At 52.8% G+C, this 12536-nt stretch overlaps 1 protein-coding gene across 7 annotated transcripts in view; it reads right to left on the reverse strand.

The window, feature by feature from the left end:
• The window catches only part of Kif17 (kinesin family member 17), a 36235-nt gene that overhangs the window by 8536 nt on the left and 15163 nt on the right, over positions 1–12536 (reverse strand). For all 7 annotated transcript variants that reach the window (XM_085690411.2, XM_085690410.2, XM_048443346.3 and 4 more), the window contains 6 exons: positions 12285–12474; positions 8365–8817; positions 6034–6143; positions 2107–2260; positions 1148–1704; positions 257–334 (listed from right to left, as the gene is read on the reverse strand). In XM_085690411.2, the coding sequence (XP_085546537.1) occupies positions 257–334; positions 1148–1704; positions 2107–2260; positions 6034–6143; positions 8365–8817; positions 12285–12474 (1542 nt within the window). The remainder of the gene's footprint in view (positions 1–256; positions 335–1147; positions 1705–2106; positions 2261–6033; positions 6144–8364; positions 8818–12284; positions 12475–12536) is intronic.

Genomic DNA, 12536 nt, shown 5'->3' on the forward strand with positions numbered 1-12536 from the left:
CCAGACAGTCAGTGCCTTAGGATCCCCAGGCCTGCCTGCGGCTCTAGTCCTGTGTGCAGACCCTGCCTTTGCTCCTATAAGACAAAAGCCCCATTGCCACTGTCCTTTTAAACAAAGGTGATCCTTTGTTTAAATATTGTTCAGCCATGAGACAGCTGCCTGGGGATGGCAGAGGTATCAAGACCTAGTCCCAGGAATGGAGGGCACAAGTCAGACAGAGCTGGGCCAGGCCCTGGGAGGCCACACAGGTACTTACAGTCCTGAGGAGGAGGCTGTCAACCACCTCAGGTTCTGACTTCATGTCACTGGAATCCAGCAGGTCCGTCAAGGATGGCTGATGGTGGGGGTTGGGGGGAGAAACAGATAAGGAAAAGGAGGAATGATCTGGGCGAGAAATCCTCTCTACTTCCTCAATGCCCTGACACCCACTTCTCCTTGCCTCCTTGGGAGCTGCAGACCCATCCATCTCCTCTGCCTGCTGCTGCTGTAGGGGTGAAGAAGTGAGGGGGACACAGGGCATGGGTGAGCACCTATGGTGTCCCAGGCTATGCTGTGTTATCTCATGCAAAACACAAGCTGGCATCTCTACTATTCAGAGGAGGAAACCATGGCCGAGAGCGAGGCAAACGGCCAACGTTACACCATGAAGTGGGAGCTGGGATTTCAAAGGCCTGTGCGGTTAAATGTCTGTGCACATATGCATACATGTGCTTACATGAAGAAAACTGAGAAAAATGGGGAGAAAAGAGGAATGTTTTCTTAAAACAGGAAGGGACCAGAGATTGGGCAAGAAGGGACAGGGGAGGCACCCCCTAGTCCTGGGGTCTTGAAGGGCAGCCCCAGGCTCCCTGGCTGCCTTAGGTTGGAAACTCAGGATCATTAATGGCAACTTAGCAACCCAGCCTTCTTTCCACATATACCGTGTCCCATCAAAGGAACAGGTGCCTGCCTAACGTGACCTGGGGGTTCCATCCCGGCTTTCTTAGTGTGTGTCTGACAGAGTATGTATGCATCCTTCCCAGCCACAGGACAGCAGGCTCCCCAACCAGGCCACTGAGTCATGGAGGACATGTGGTCAGCAGCCTTTTGTGTACAATGACCCCTGTGCTCCCAGCTCATCCTGCCCACTTCATAGGACATTAGTTACCTGCTCAGGGGTCTGGAGGACATCTGTCTGGGTCAGGTCCGTCATGGCTACAGTAGAGGAGAGCCTAGCTAGCTTGGCTTCCACTTCGGCAAAGGGGTCTTGCAGGTCTGCTAACACCTGCAGGGGCTCCAGCGCTGGCTCATCCTCATGGACATAGTTTTCAGCCTCCAGTGAAGAGGCAGCAGCTTCTGGACCCAGATACTCATCAGAGAAGTACCTGCTCTCAGCCAGCACCCCAGGCATGGAGAACTCCACATTGGAAAGCTCCTCGGGTCCAGGGAAGGCCTCCGACATGGAGGAGTCTTCGAGGGTGGATGACTCATTGGATCCAAAAGAAATCTCTGACCTGGAGGCCTCCACATGGGACAGGTCCTCAAACGTGAGGGGAGCCTGGCTCTTGGTGACCTCATCACCGGGCAGTGTGTCGGGCATGGAGAGGATGGTGGGCTTCACAGCCATCTCGTACCGCAAGGCTGGTGAGTACTCAGACCCACTGGCTAACTCGGCCCTGGACATGACCTCTGTCTTATAGAGGACTTCTGCCTTGAGAATGGCCTCTGTGGTAAACAGGAACATCTCAGTCTCCCAAACACCACCTTGAGTCAGAACCTTGAAGAGCCCCAGGGTCCAGCTACAGTTCCCACGCCATCCATCCCTGCCCTACTGCCTTCACCCCCTCTTCCAGAAAGCCATCCCTGAGCAGCACCAATAAGCCCAGATGTGGACCAGCTTGTGGACAGAGCACCCCAAGATAGTGTGACAGTACCAACTTTGGACCCAGAGTGCCTGGACTCCAGTTCTGACTCTATTTCCCCAGCTGGGTGGCCAAAAGCAATATACCTCTCCTCTCTGGGCCTGTTTTCTCACCTATAGGCAGGGGTAACTGTGGTACCCGCCCTGCTGGATGGAAAGGGGTGTCACTAAGAGGAAAGACAGAGGGGGCACCCGGCAGCACACACCTGTTTCCTTCTCCTTGCGCAGGTTCTCCTCCAGCGTGGACAGCTTCACGTCATATGAGTTACGCATGGCAGTGATGTCCTCCTGCAGCCTGACCCGAGATTCTTGCTCCGCCTCGTAGTCAGCCTTCAGGCGGGCCAGGCGCTCCTCATACTCCTAGGGTGGTGGGAGACACAGAGGTGGTTAGTGACCACTTCTCGGAGCCAGCCCTCAGAACGGACCTCCGATTCTAGATACTCAGACAACACAGGAGAGGACGAGGCGGGAGTCTCTGTCACATGGGGGGAACAGCTCACAGGCACCAGCCCCTCTGCAATGTTCTCCGTGCAGTTTTGATGGACTGTGCTTTCCATGTGTTTTCAGCCTAAATTTTCCATGCTACACTACGTCATGAACGCCTTTCCCCATCTAGACACGCTTCCACACAGTGGTACTCGAGCCGTCGATAACAAAATTCGTTTCTGTTTACTGGCCTCCCTCTCCCATCTCTGCTGGCACCGCTGGCTCCTGTTGCAACAGCATCCCACGCGGCCCCCACATCGGCTCTGGCTCCCACCTTAGCTGTTCCCCACACTGCTGCAGCCTACCCTCTGTAACGCCATACCCTCCACTTAGGGTGGATGGCTTCCAGCTTCATCGACAGTCTAAGCTCCTTCACTAAACCTGAGTCCCCAAGTTTCTTCCTTTCTTGTTATTGTGGTTGGAGTTTTTTTGTTATTTGTTTGTTTGTTTGTTTGTTTGTTTGGTTTTTTCAGGACAGAGTTTCTCCGTATAGCTTTGGAGCCTGTCCTGGAACTCATTCTAAGACCAGACTGGCCTCAAACTCCTCCCAAGTGCTGGGATTAAAGGCATGCCCCAGCCCACAGTAGGTGACACCATTCCCTAGGCAGCAAGACCTGAGTGCGTAAGAGTAGAGATGTCAGGCCGGAAAAAGGAAACGAGCATGCATGTGTTCACATCTCTCTGTTCCTGACACGGATGTGACACGAAGCTGTCCAAGCTCCTGTCTTGACTTCCATAAAAGCAATGGACTGTAACCTGGAACTGTGGGCTAAAATCATTCCTTTCTCCCATAGTTTGCTTTCTGTCACGGTATTTTCTCACAACCACAGAGATGAAATTAGAACCACTGCCAACCTGAACGGCCTGAGAAGCACAGATTAGTGAGGAGACCCACCTCTGAATGTGGCTGTGATGGCGTTTCCAGGGCAGACTGACGGACAGGTAACTATCCGCCCTGGACCACGCCATTCCGAATACTAGCGCCCAGGAGGAATAAAGGAGGAAGGAAGGAGGCTGATAGCATTGTCTCTTTCTTTCTCTATGCTTCCTGGCCACCGTGAGACAAGCACCTTCTTCATTACACTCTTTCACCAAGACCTTCTCCCTGGCCACAGTCCAAAAGGCATGGAGCCACTGGGCCCTGGAACAAAACCTCTGGAACCATGAGCCAAAATAAAATTTTTCTTTTTAAAAGTTGTCTGTGTTAGCTCTTCTGTCACAATGATGAAAAGGCTGCGAGCCACTAAGCAAGGGTGGTAATTGGAATGTGAATCCTCGGCCTAGCCACCCCTTGTTGCTGTTTGTCTGTTTCTTCTTTTCTTCTTCTTCTTCTTCTTCTTCTTCTTCTTCTTCTTCTTCTTCTTCTTCTTCTTCTTCTTCTTCTTCTTCTTTCTTCCTCCTCTTCCTCCTTCTTCTTCCTCCTCCTCCTCCTCTTTCTTCTTTTCTTCTCCTTCTCCTTCCTCTTCTTCCTCTTCTTCCTCCTCCTTCTTCTTTTCTTCTCCTTCTCCTTCCTCTTCTTCCTCTTCCTCCTCCTCCTCCTCTTCCTCTTCTTATTATTCTTCTTTGGTTTTTTGAGACAGGGTTTCTCTGTAGTTTCCTGTCCAGGAACTCACTCTATAAACCAGGCTGGCCTCAAACTCACAGTGATCTATCTGCCTGCCTCTGCCTCCCAAGTGCTGGATTAAAGGTGTGCACCACCACCACCCAGCTTGTTTGTTGTTTTGATTTGTTATTATTATTAGCATATTTGAGCTTCTGATAACTTGCTCTGCCCAGAAATGCTCACTTCTCTCATGCTTCAGGGACTCTGCCCTGCTCCCTTGACAAGTTCATTCCTAGGGCTCACAGATGCCTCCTTCCTAACTCGGCCACTCTGCCATTCAGCAGCATCAGAAATGGAATCCCGGGGCAGCAGTGTCTGCTGGCACTATCTCTGATGGCCTATCCTGTCCACTAGGTTTTAGGCAACACCCAGGGGGACTGCCTGCCCAAAGTGGGGTGTGTTCTCCTGAGAGACCACTAGAGGGAAGCAACATCCAACCTACCAGATAACAAGGACCCTGACTAGAAGGTTCCATTCCAGGTACTGTCCAGTTCTCCTCCCCGAGGATCTGTGACCCAGATCTACTCATAGCTGTAGGAGTCTACAGTCACTCCAAGCCACTTGGTGTGGCTCCTGGGCACTGGTACCAGAAGAGCACCAAGGCTGCTAACACGAGAGGGGCTGCCCCCTAGTGGGCTTATAGGCTTAACCCTCCCCAGAGGGCTACTTCTTACCTCCTCAAAGGGTCCTGAGTCCTAGAGACAGACTCAACCCCCAGACTTACCCTGGATGGCCCCAAAAGTCAGAGTTCCCAGGACTGAGGCCACCAAGCCAAGCCTCTGGTCCCACAACCTGACAAGCATCTTTTTTTCAAGGCTGGTTTCTCTATAACTTGGGAGCCTGTTCTGGAACTAGCTCTTGTAGACTAGGCTGGCCTCGAACTCACAAAGATTCGCCTGCCTTTGCTTCCCGATTAAAGGTGTGTGCCACCGCCACCCAGCTCTGACAAGGATCTTGAGGGCTGGCCCTGATTGAGGTCATAGCTGAGAGACAGGACCCCCTAGCTGTAAACAAGACCATGCCAGAGCTCCCAGGAGATGCTTCTGCCTAGTATCAGAGCTCCCCCTCAGGAAGAGCCAGTTCCCCACAGGGACCATGGAATGTCAAACCACCAGGCAAGGACAGCAGGCAGCCTCTAAGCGGCAGGGGCCTCTGGAACTCATAGAGCCTGAAGTTGAGAGGGACCCTCTGTCATGTCTTCTTATGTTTATATCCCTGGAGACCATCTGTCCTGATACTTCCCAGGGATGCTGGGAGATACATGGTGTGAGGGCCTAGGTGTCATGTGAAGCCAGTGCTACACATAGGATAAACAAGTCATGCTGCTCTCAGGCCCAGGCTTGGCTGCAGCACCAAAGGCAGATTCCTTTCCACTCTGATGGCCTCTGCCAAGAGCCCTCCCACTCCAGGGACAGCTATCTACTCCCATCAGTCACCAGCCACCTTTTCCAGAAAGTGCTGGTTTGAAGGAAAATGGCCCCCAAAGGGAGTGGCGCTATTAGGAGGTGTGGCCTTGTTGGAGGAAGTGTGTCCCTGTGGAGGCAGGCTTTGAGGTCTCAGAAATGCTCAAGCCATGCCAGTGAGATAGTTCACTTCCTGTTGCCTGCGCAAGATATAGAACTCTCAGCTACCTCTCCAGCACCACACCTGTCTGCACACTGCCAGGTCCCACCATGATGATAACGGACTGAACCTCTGAACTGTAAATAAGCCACTCATTTAAATGTTTCTCTTTATGAGAGTTGCCATGGTCATGGTGTCTCTTCACGGTAATAGAAGCCCTAACTAAGACACAACAACGTTACCAAGGAGAGCTTCTCTTGGGGATGTGCCTGGTCCTCAGTGCTCTCCCCACACTGGTTCTAGTGTGACACAAAGAACAGTCTAAGCCAGGAAGTAACTCTTTGATATTCCTGTCTTCCCTATAGCTTTGGAAACATCATGACATCCTCTTTGAGACCCAGCTTCCTCAGAAACAAAAGGGGCATACTGGCTCTCTCTGGGGCACCCTCTCCTTCACACTGGCAGCTTGTTGGGGTCTCACCTCCCGGATCAGCTGCTTTTCAGCCTCAGTGTCCTGCTGCACGGTGGTGGGGGGCAGCATCTTCTCCTCAGGCTGGGCAGGGCTCAGGGGTGTCTGAGTGGACAGCAGGGCTGGAGATAAGGAGACAGGAGGAGTCGAGCGTGAGGCACCCAGGGACCAAGCATAAATATGGCCCGATGTGAAATACCATAGACCAGTTAGTCACCCAAGTGTTCAGGACACTGGGAAAGTAGCGCTAGACACAACTCCACATCACTGTGCACTAGGGAAGAAAGGCAAGAGGGTGAGCAGATGTGTAATGAATACACAGAAAGAAAGGGCAGGGAGGGTGCCCAGAATTAGACAACTGTGAGCTCCCGCAGGGTACTGGGAATCAAACCCTGGTCCTCTGGAAAAGCAGCCAGTGCTTTTAACCACTGAGTCACCTCTCCAGCTCCAGCAGTAAAGGTTTAGAGAGAAGGGTCACTGCAGAGGCCATGAGACAAGGGCTAGTCAATGGGTGGGGCTGGCCTGCCAGAATTAGGGGCAAGGAGAAGGTGTTGGGGGAGAGGAATGGGAGCCAGCAGAGGCAGACAGAAGACACTCCATGTCTTGCTAAAGGATCAGAGAGAAGACATGCAGTAACAGAGAGAAGGGAGAGGCTAAGAGGTCCTGGATTAACGCTACTGAGCACTAGGCTGGGAGTCTCACACACAGAGCAGCCCATGGACTATGACCCCACGTGTTGTCTCAGGTGAGTCCTTTACTGCCCTTCCCCACTCCCCGCACCCCACGGAAGCCAAGCAGTCAAGCAGTTCTTCTGATTCCATCTTTTTGTTTTGTTTTGTTTTGTTTTTTGAGACAAGGTTTGTAGCTTTGGTGCCTGACCTGGAACTAGCTCTTGTAGACCAGGCTGGCCTCAAACAGAGATACGCCTACCTCTGCCTCCCGAGTACTGGGATTAAAGGCGTGCACCACCACAGCCCACTGACCGGCCTGAGTCCATCTTAATCAAGATTAAGATATAGCTCGTGGGGCTAGGTCACTTGCCCAAGGACCAGGTAAGTTAGCTGTTGGTCTCAGCACATCGCTTGGTACAAGGCCAGCCACCACCAGTGCCTGCTGAGCATCAGGATTCTAGCCTGGAAGGCTGTATTGGCTGCCGGGTTGGGGACCCATTGGGAATCCAGCACTTCTTCCACTCCTGTTTTGGGGATGTGCAGTCGAGACAGGGGACAGGGAAGGAGGCAAGGTGATGGACATCCTAGCACTTTACCTGGCCACCACTGTCCCCCGGCCCACCCTAAGGCAGCCAGTAGAAGTATGTGGAGTTAGTCAAGCACACTTCCGTGTTTGTGGATCTTCACACTGCCCCGATCCTAGCAGGTATGATTCTCATGCCCCAGGACTCAGCTTGGCTAGTGTGCCCTCTATGGAGCCTTTTCTAACTGACAGGCTTGGATCCTCTCTGCCCAGCATGGCTGCCTGCCTTAAAGCTTGTTCCTCATCCTCAAAGAGGCAACGTTTGGGTCTGAGTCATGTGTGTCCCCAGGGTCCAGCCCTGGTTTACATACGAAGAAGTGTTAGGGGAACTCTGAATGGAAGGGTGGGGGGGTGGGGAGGTGGGAGGGTTCAGGAAGAAGAATGAATGGGTGGATTCATGAACAGTTGCAGGGAGGTGAAATTTGAACAGGTAGATAGGTAGGGGAAGGGGGAAGGCGAAGGAGGGTGGGTGGGTGTTGGAAGGACAGATGAGCAGGGGCTGTGTAAGCAGTGGAGTGTGAAGAGGAGGGAAGGGCTTGTGGATGGGTGGAGGGTGAGGCAGAGGGTCGGGAACCATATGTAGAATTGGGTCAACAGAGGCAGGTGGGCAGGAAGACCAAGGGTCTGATGCTAGACTCTTCTATGCCCACTGCTCCTGAGAGACAGCCACAGAACACTCTGTCATCTCCTCGGGCCCTGCAGGCCTGTGTTCCAGGCCCGAGTTTCTGTGCCTGCCAGATGTCAGACTGAATGGCAGCCGCGATTACAGGAGCTGGGGTGGGACGTGGGCAAGTGAGTCATCGAGATGCTAAGAGTGCGATGCCCCTACTACTGAGCTAGGGAGACAGTTGGGTAGACAGACAAGCAAGCCTAAGGCAGGGAGTGGACTGTGAGCTTACGGCTGCTGACCGGACAGGCCAGCCAGCCAGGCCTCTTTCTGGGGCCATAAGTAGGTAGAAGCCATTACTACAGGGGTGTGCTGAGCTGAGTGGTACCAAAGGACCTGACAAGGGAGTCAGAGAAAGTAGGGACATACAGATGGGATATCCGCTTGACCCCGCCCCCTCCTGCTACCCCAGGCTATCCCACCTGATAGGTGGCCAGGGTCCATCTGCTGGGCCAGGATGGCCTTTAGCCTCTTGATCTCCTCCTGATACTCGCGAAGCAGGGCGTCCTTGGGGTCCTCGTTAATGCGTGGCTTGTTCTTGATATTCTTGGCCCGGTTGGCATAGCGCAGGGTGCTGAGGCTCTCGTCGTAATTGTTGTCGGCAGGAGACAGGCAGGCCACCATCAGAGTCTTGGTGTTGCCACCCAGCGAGTCCTGCAGTAGTCGCGTTAGTTTCGAGTCCCGGTAAGGAATATGCTTGCAACGGCCGTCCACCAGGGCCGAGATGACGTTGCCCAGTGCTGACAGGGACAGGTTGATCTTGGTGGCCTCCTTCAGCCTTTCCCCCGTGGCCCCAGTCTTGGATTGCCGCTCACTGCCCGCCAGGTCTACCAGGTTGAGTTTGCCTGCACGGAGGTGGTCCTTACCCCGCTCATCTGCAGACAGGCAGGCAGAGAGCTGGTGAGCCCCACATCTTCCCAAGGTCAGGGTGGCTGGCTACCAAGCCCTCAGAGCCTACCACTCATTTGGGGTGGCATTTGAGCCTATCAGGAGTCTGTAAAGGAGGGTCTGCCATGGTACAGGTAAGGAGACTGATCATCAGAGAGGGCGTGGAACTTTCCCAAGGCCACACAGAAGCCAAGGAGGTAAGTGGAGAGATAGCTCAGAGGTTAAGAATACTGGCTGCTCTTCCAGAGGACCCAAGTTCAATTCCCAGCACCCACATGGCAGCTCACAACTGTCTTTAATTTCTGTTCCAGGAGATTTGACACCCCCACACTGACATATATGCAGACAAGACAACAATGCTCATAAAAAAAAAACTATCTAAAACAAAAAAGAAGAAGCCAAGGAGGAGGAACAAGGTGGACACTCGGGGTTGCCTGACTCGTAGGTAAGGGTCTGTTCTCTGGAGAATGTAGTGCTATTTTGTTTGTGATCTAACAAATAAAGCTTACCTGAAGATCAGAGTGCAGAGCTAAGCCACTAGTTAGCCACAGAGGCCAAGTAGTGGTGGCACACACCTTTAATCCAAGCATTCAGGAGACAGAGGCAGATGGATCCCTGTAAATTCAAGGCCACCCTGGGCTACGTGAGATTGAATCTGCCTAAAAGAGAAACAGAGACCACACAAAGGTGATCCCAGCATTTGGAATCACATGCCTTTAATCCCAGTACTAGGGAGGTGGAGACAGGAGTGATGAGGCTGGATGGAGAGAGGAAGATAAGGCGGGAGGAGACAGGAGCTCAGATGCAATCTGAGGACTCAGTCTGAGCATGCAGTTTGAGGTGTTGTAGAGACAGGATGCTCCTTTGGTCTGAGCATTGGTAGAGCTAAGAACTCTCTAGTGGCCTCTCTGCTTCTCTGATCTTTCAGCATTAACCCCTGTATCTGACTCTGGGTTTTTATTCTGAAGACCAATTAGAATTTGTGCTACAGAGACAGCAGAGTCTCTTTTGGACAGATTTCCATGGGGCCAAAGGCAGAGGAAGGCGAAGGGGAGATGGCAAGATGGCCAGGGAGCTGTATCTTTGCATGCAAAGAGTACTGGCTTTGAAGGTCAACCCTGCCTCTTCCATGCTGTATGGGTATAAGCAGAGCCACACACATCTCTAGCTCTCCACTGATTCCCTCTACAAAGAAAGACAAGCCTTGACTGGCTTCCTACTAGGACTGGATGTGTAGGGTCAACGGGCCACATATTTTCTGACCAGTGCAGAGCAATCTTAAGATAAAATGTTTGCTGACATCAGATAGGTGTGAGGGATCTGTGTCTGTAAGATCTTTAAAAAGAAAAATGGAGGGGCTGGAGAGATAGTTCAGTGGTTAAGAGCATTGCCTGCTCTTCCAAAGGTCCTGAGTTCAATTCCCAGCAACCACATGGTGGCTCACAACCATCTGTAATGAGGTCTGGTGCCCTCTTCTGGCCTGCAGACATACACACAGACAGAATATATTGTATACATAATAAATAAATTAATTAATTAAAAAAAAAGAAAAATGAAACAGGGAGCCAGGCGGTGGTGGCACACGCCTTTAATCCCAGCACTTGGGAGGCAGAGGCAGGTGGATCTCTGTGAATTCGAGGCCAGCCTGGTCTACAAGAGCTAGCTCCAGGACAGCCAGGGCTGTTACATAGGGAAATCCTGTCTTGAAAAAACAGGGGAGAAAAAGGAAATAAGAAAAGGAGCAGGAAGGGACTAGCAGTGTTTTTGGAGAGTGCTTGTAGAATGTACCAGAATGTGTCATGAGCCTTGAAGATGTGTGCACTCTGTGATTTCACAGCACATACCAGGTCTAGCCTGAGCAAATGAGTCTCAGAGGAGAAGCAGCCCTGTGCGCAAAAGGTGTTCCTGGCAGCATCACCCAGAGCACTGTGAAACCAGAAACGATGTCAGTGCCACAAGAATGACAGCTTAGAAAAGGGGCGGGTGAGAGAGGCTGGAAAGATGGCTCAGAATGTTGAGAGCACCGGCTGCTCTTCCAAAGGTGCCGAGTTCAATTCCCAGCACCCACATGTTTGCTCACAGCCATCTTTGATGAGATCTGGTGCCCTCTTCTGGCATGCGAGCAAACGTGGAGAGAGAACGCTGTATACGTAATAAATAAATCTTTTTAAAAAAAGAACAAAAGAAAAGGGGTGAGCATGGAGCATCCTCTGTCCACCACCCACTCTCACGAAAACCTGGAAATGATTCATAGAAGAAAACAAAACAAAAGAGGAGCCAGAGAAAACGGACTTCACTGTGTGGCTGTGTTTAGGCATCAGCCCGCCCTTCAGACCTTCCGCAAAGCTCCATCATGCTCAGAGCCTCTTGCACCATCCAGCCAGGCAGCTGTCCCTGCCCCAATGCCCCAGTTGCAACCGTGAGGTCATGCCCTCTTCAGAGGGGTGTCCCCAGGGACACCCAGGTTAATGCTCTTTGCTCCAGCAAGCACCAGGGCGCTGGTCTGGGAACAGGTTGACCAGGCTGACAGTACGCAGGGAGGCTACATCAGCCCTGGCCTTGACCCTGAGTCAGGGGTCTCTCCAAAGTTACGGTCCCAGATGGGCTAGGCCGCGTCCTGCTCTGTGCTCTCCGCAGTTCTAATTGTGACAGACGACAGACAGGTGCAGCTGCGGGCAGTGTTAGGGGACAAGGTGCCAGGAGGCCCTGGGTTCAAATTCTGACTCTGCCACTCTACGACTGGGGTACCCTGCATGAGCAACTCTCTTCACTTCTCAGAGCCTAGGTTTCCTCTGTGTAAAAGGAGAATGATACCGCTGGCCTCGAGGGCTGCCACAGTTACACAGGTGAAGCCTAGGACACCCTCACAGAACATCTCCCTTCACACAGCATCTGGCCTACGGGTGCCCAGAGACAACGCTGCGTTCTGTCCCCTTTCCCAGCAGCTCTCCCGCGAACAGAAAGAGACAGCTGAGTGAAGGGCAGAGAACACTCCTGAGAAAGAGTCATGAGGCCTGAGTGACAGACAGATCTCTGGCCCCGCATGTTTCCCAGGGATGGAACCCAGAGCCCAGAGCAGGCTACTCAAGTACTTAAGTCCTGAGCTCCAGCCTCAACTCCGAGACTCAGTCTCCTCATCTGTAAAATGGGGGTGTGAGCAACTAGCTCATGAGAGGGTTGAAAGAATGGATGAGGTAATGGGAGCATGCTGCCTGGCCCACGGGAAGTGCTCAGCGGTGTCCACCAGTTTTGTGGTTGCTGGAGCAGATGCAGGAAACAGATCAGGTCCCAGCACAGGGAGGACCGTCAGGTTTCCTTCAGGCACTTAAGGGCATCTTTTCCCGGTTTGCCACGGGGTTCTCCAGGCTCCAAGGAGGTGAGACGCCCTCCTGGCAGGAGTGGGAAGCTGGCTCAGGATGTGTGGGTCACCCTCTGCCCGCAGCCGGCCCCGTACCCACGGCATAGATCTCGATGCTGATGGTGAAGATGGAGTGTGAGCGGGAGGAGTCCTTATTCATCAGGGTGTAGCCGACCGCGCGGTTCTTCCAGCCCGTCTCCATGACGCGCTCGCACTGCGCCACGCTGTGCACGGTGTGCATGGACAGCCCCTTGACGTACACGCCCTTCTCAGGGTGCTCCTTCAGCTGCAGGGAGGAGGAGCAGGGAAGGTCGAGATCACCGGGGCTCTCTGACAAACCCAAAGGCG

Source organism: Myodes glareolus, chromosome 6 (genome assembly GCF_982192425.1).
Source record: "Myodes glareolus chromosome 6, mMyoGla1.1, whole genome shotgun sequence".
Classification (NCBI taxonomy): Eukaryota; Metazoa; Chordata; class Mammalia; order Rodentia; family Cricetidae; genus Myodes; species Myodes glareolus.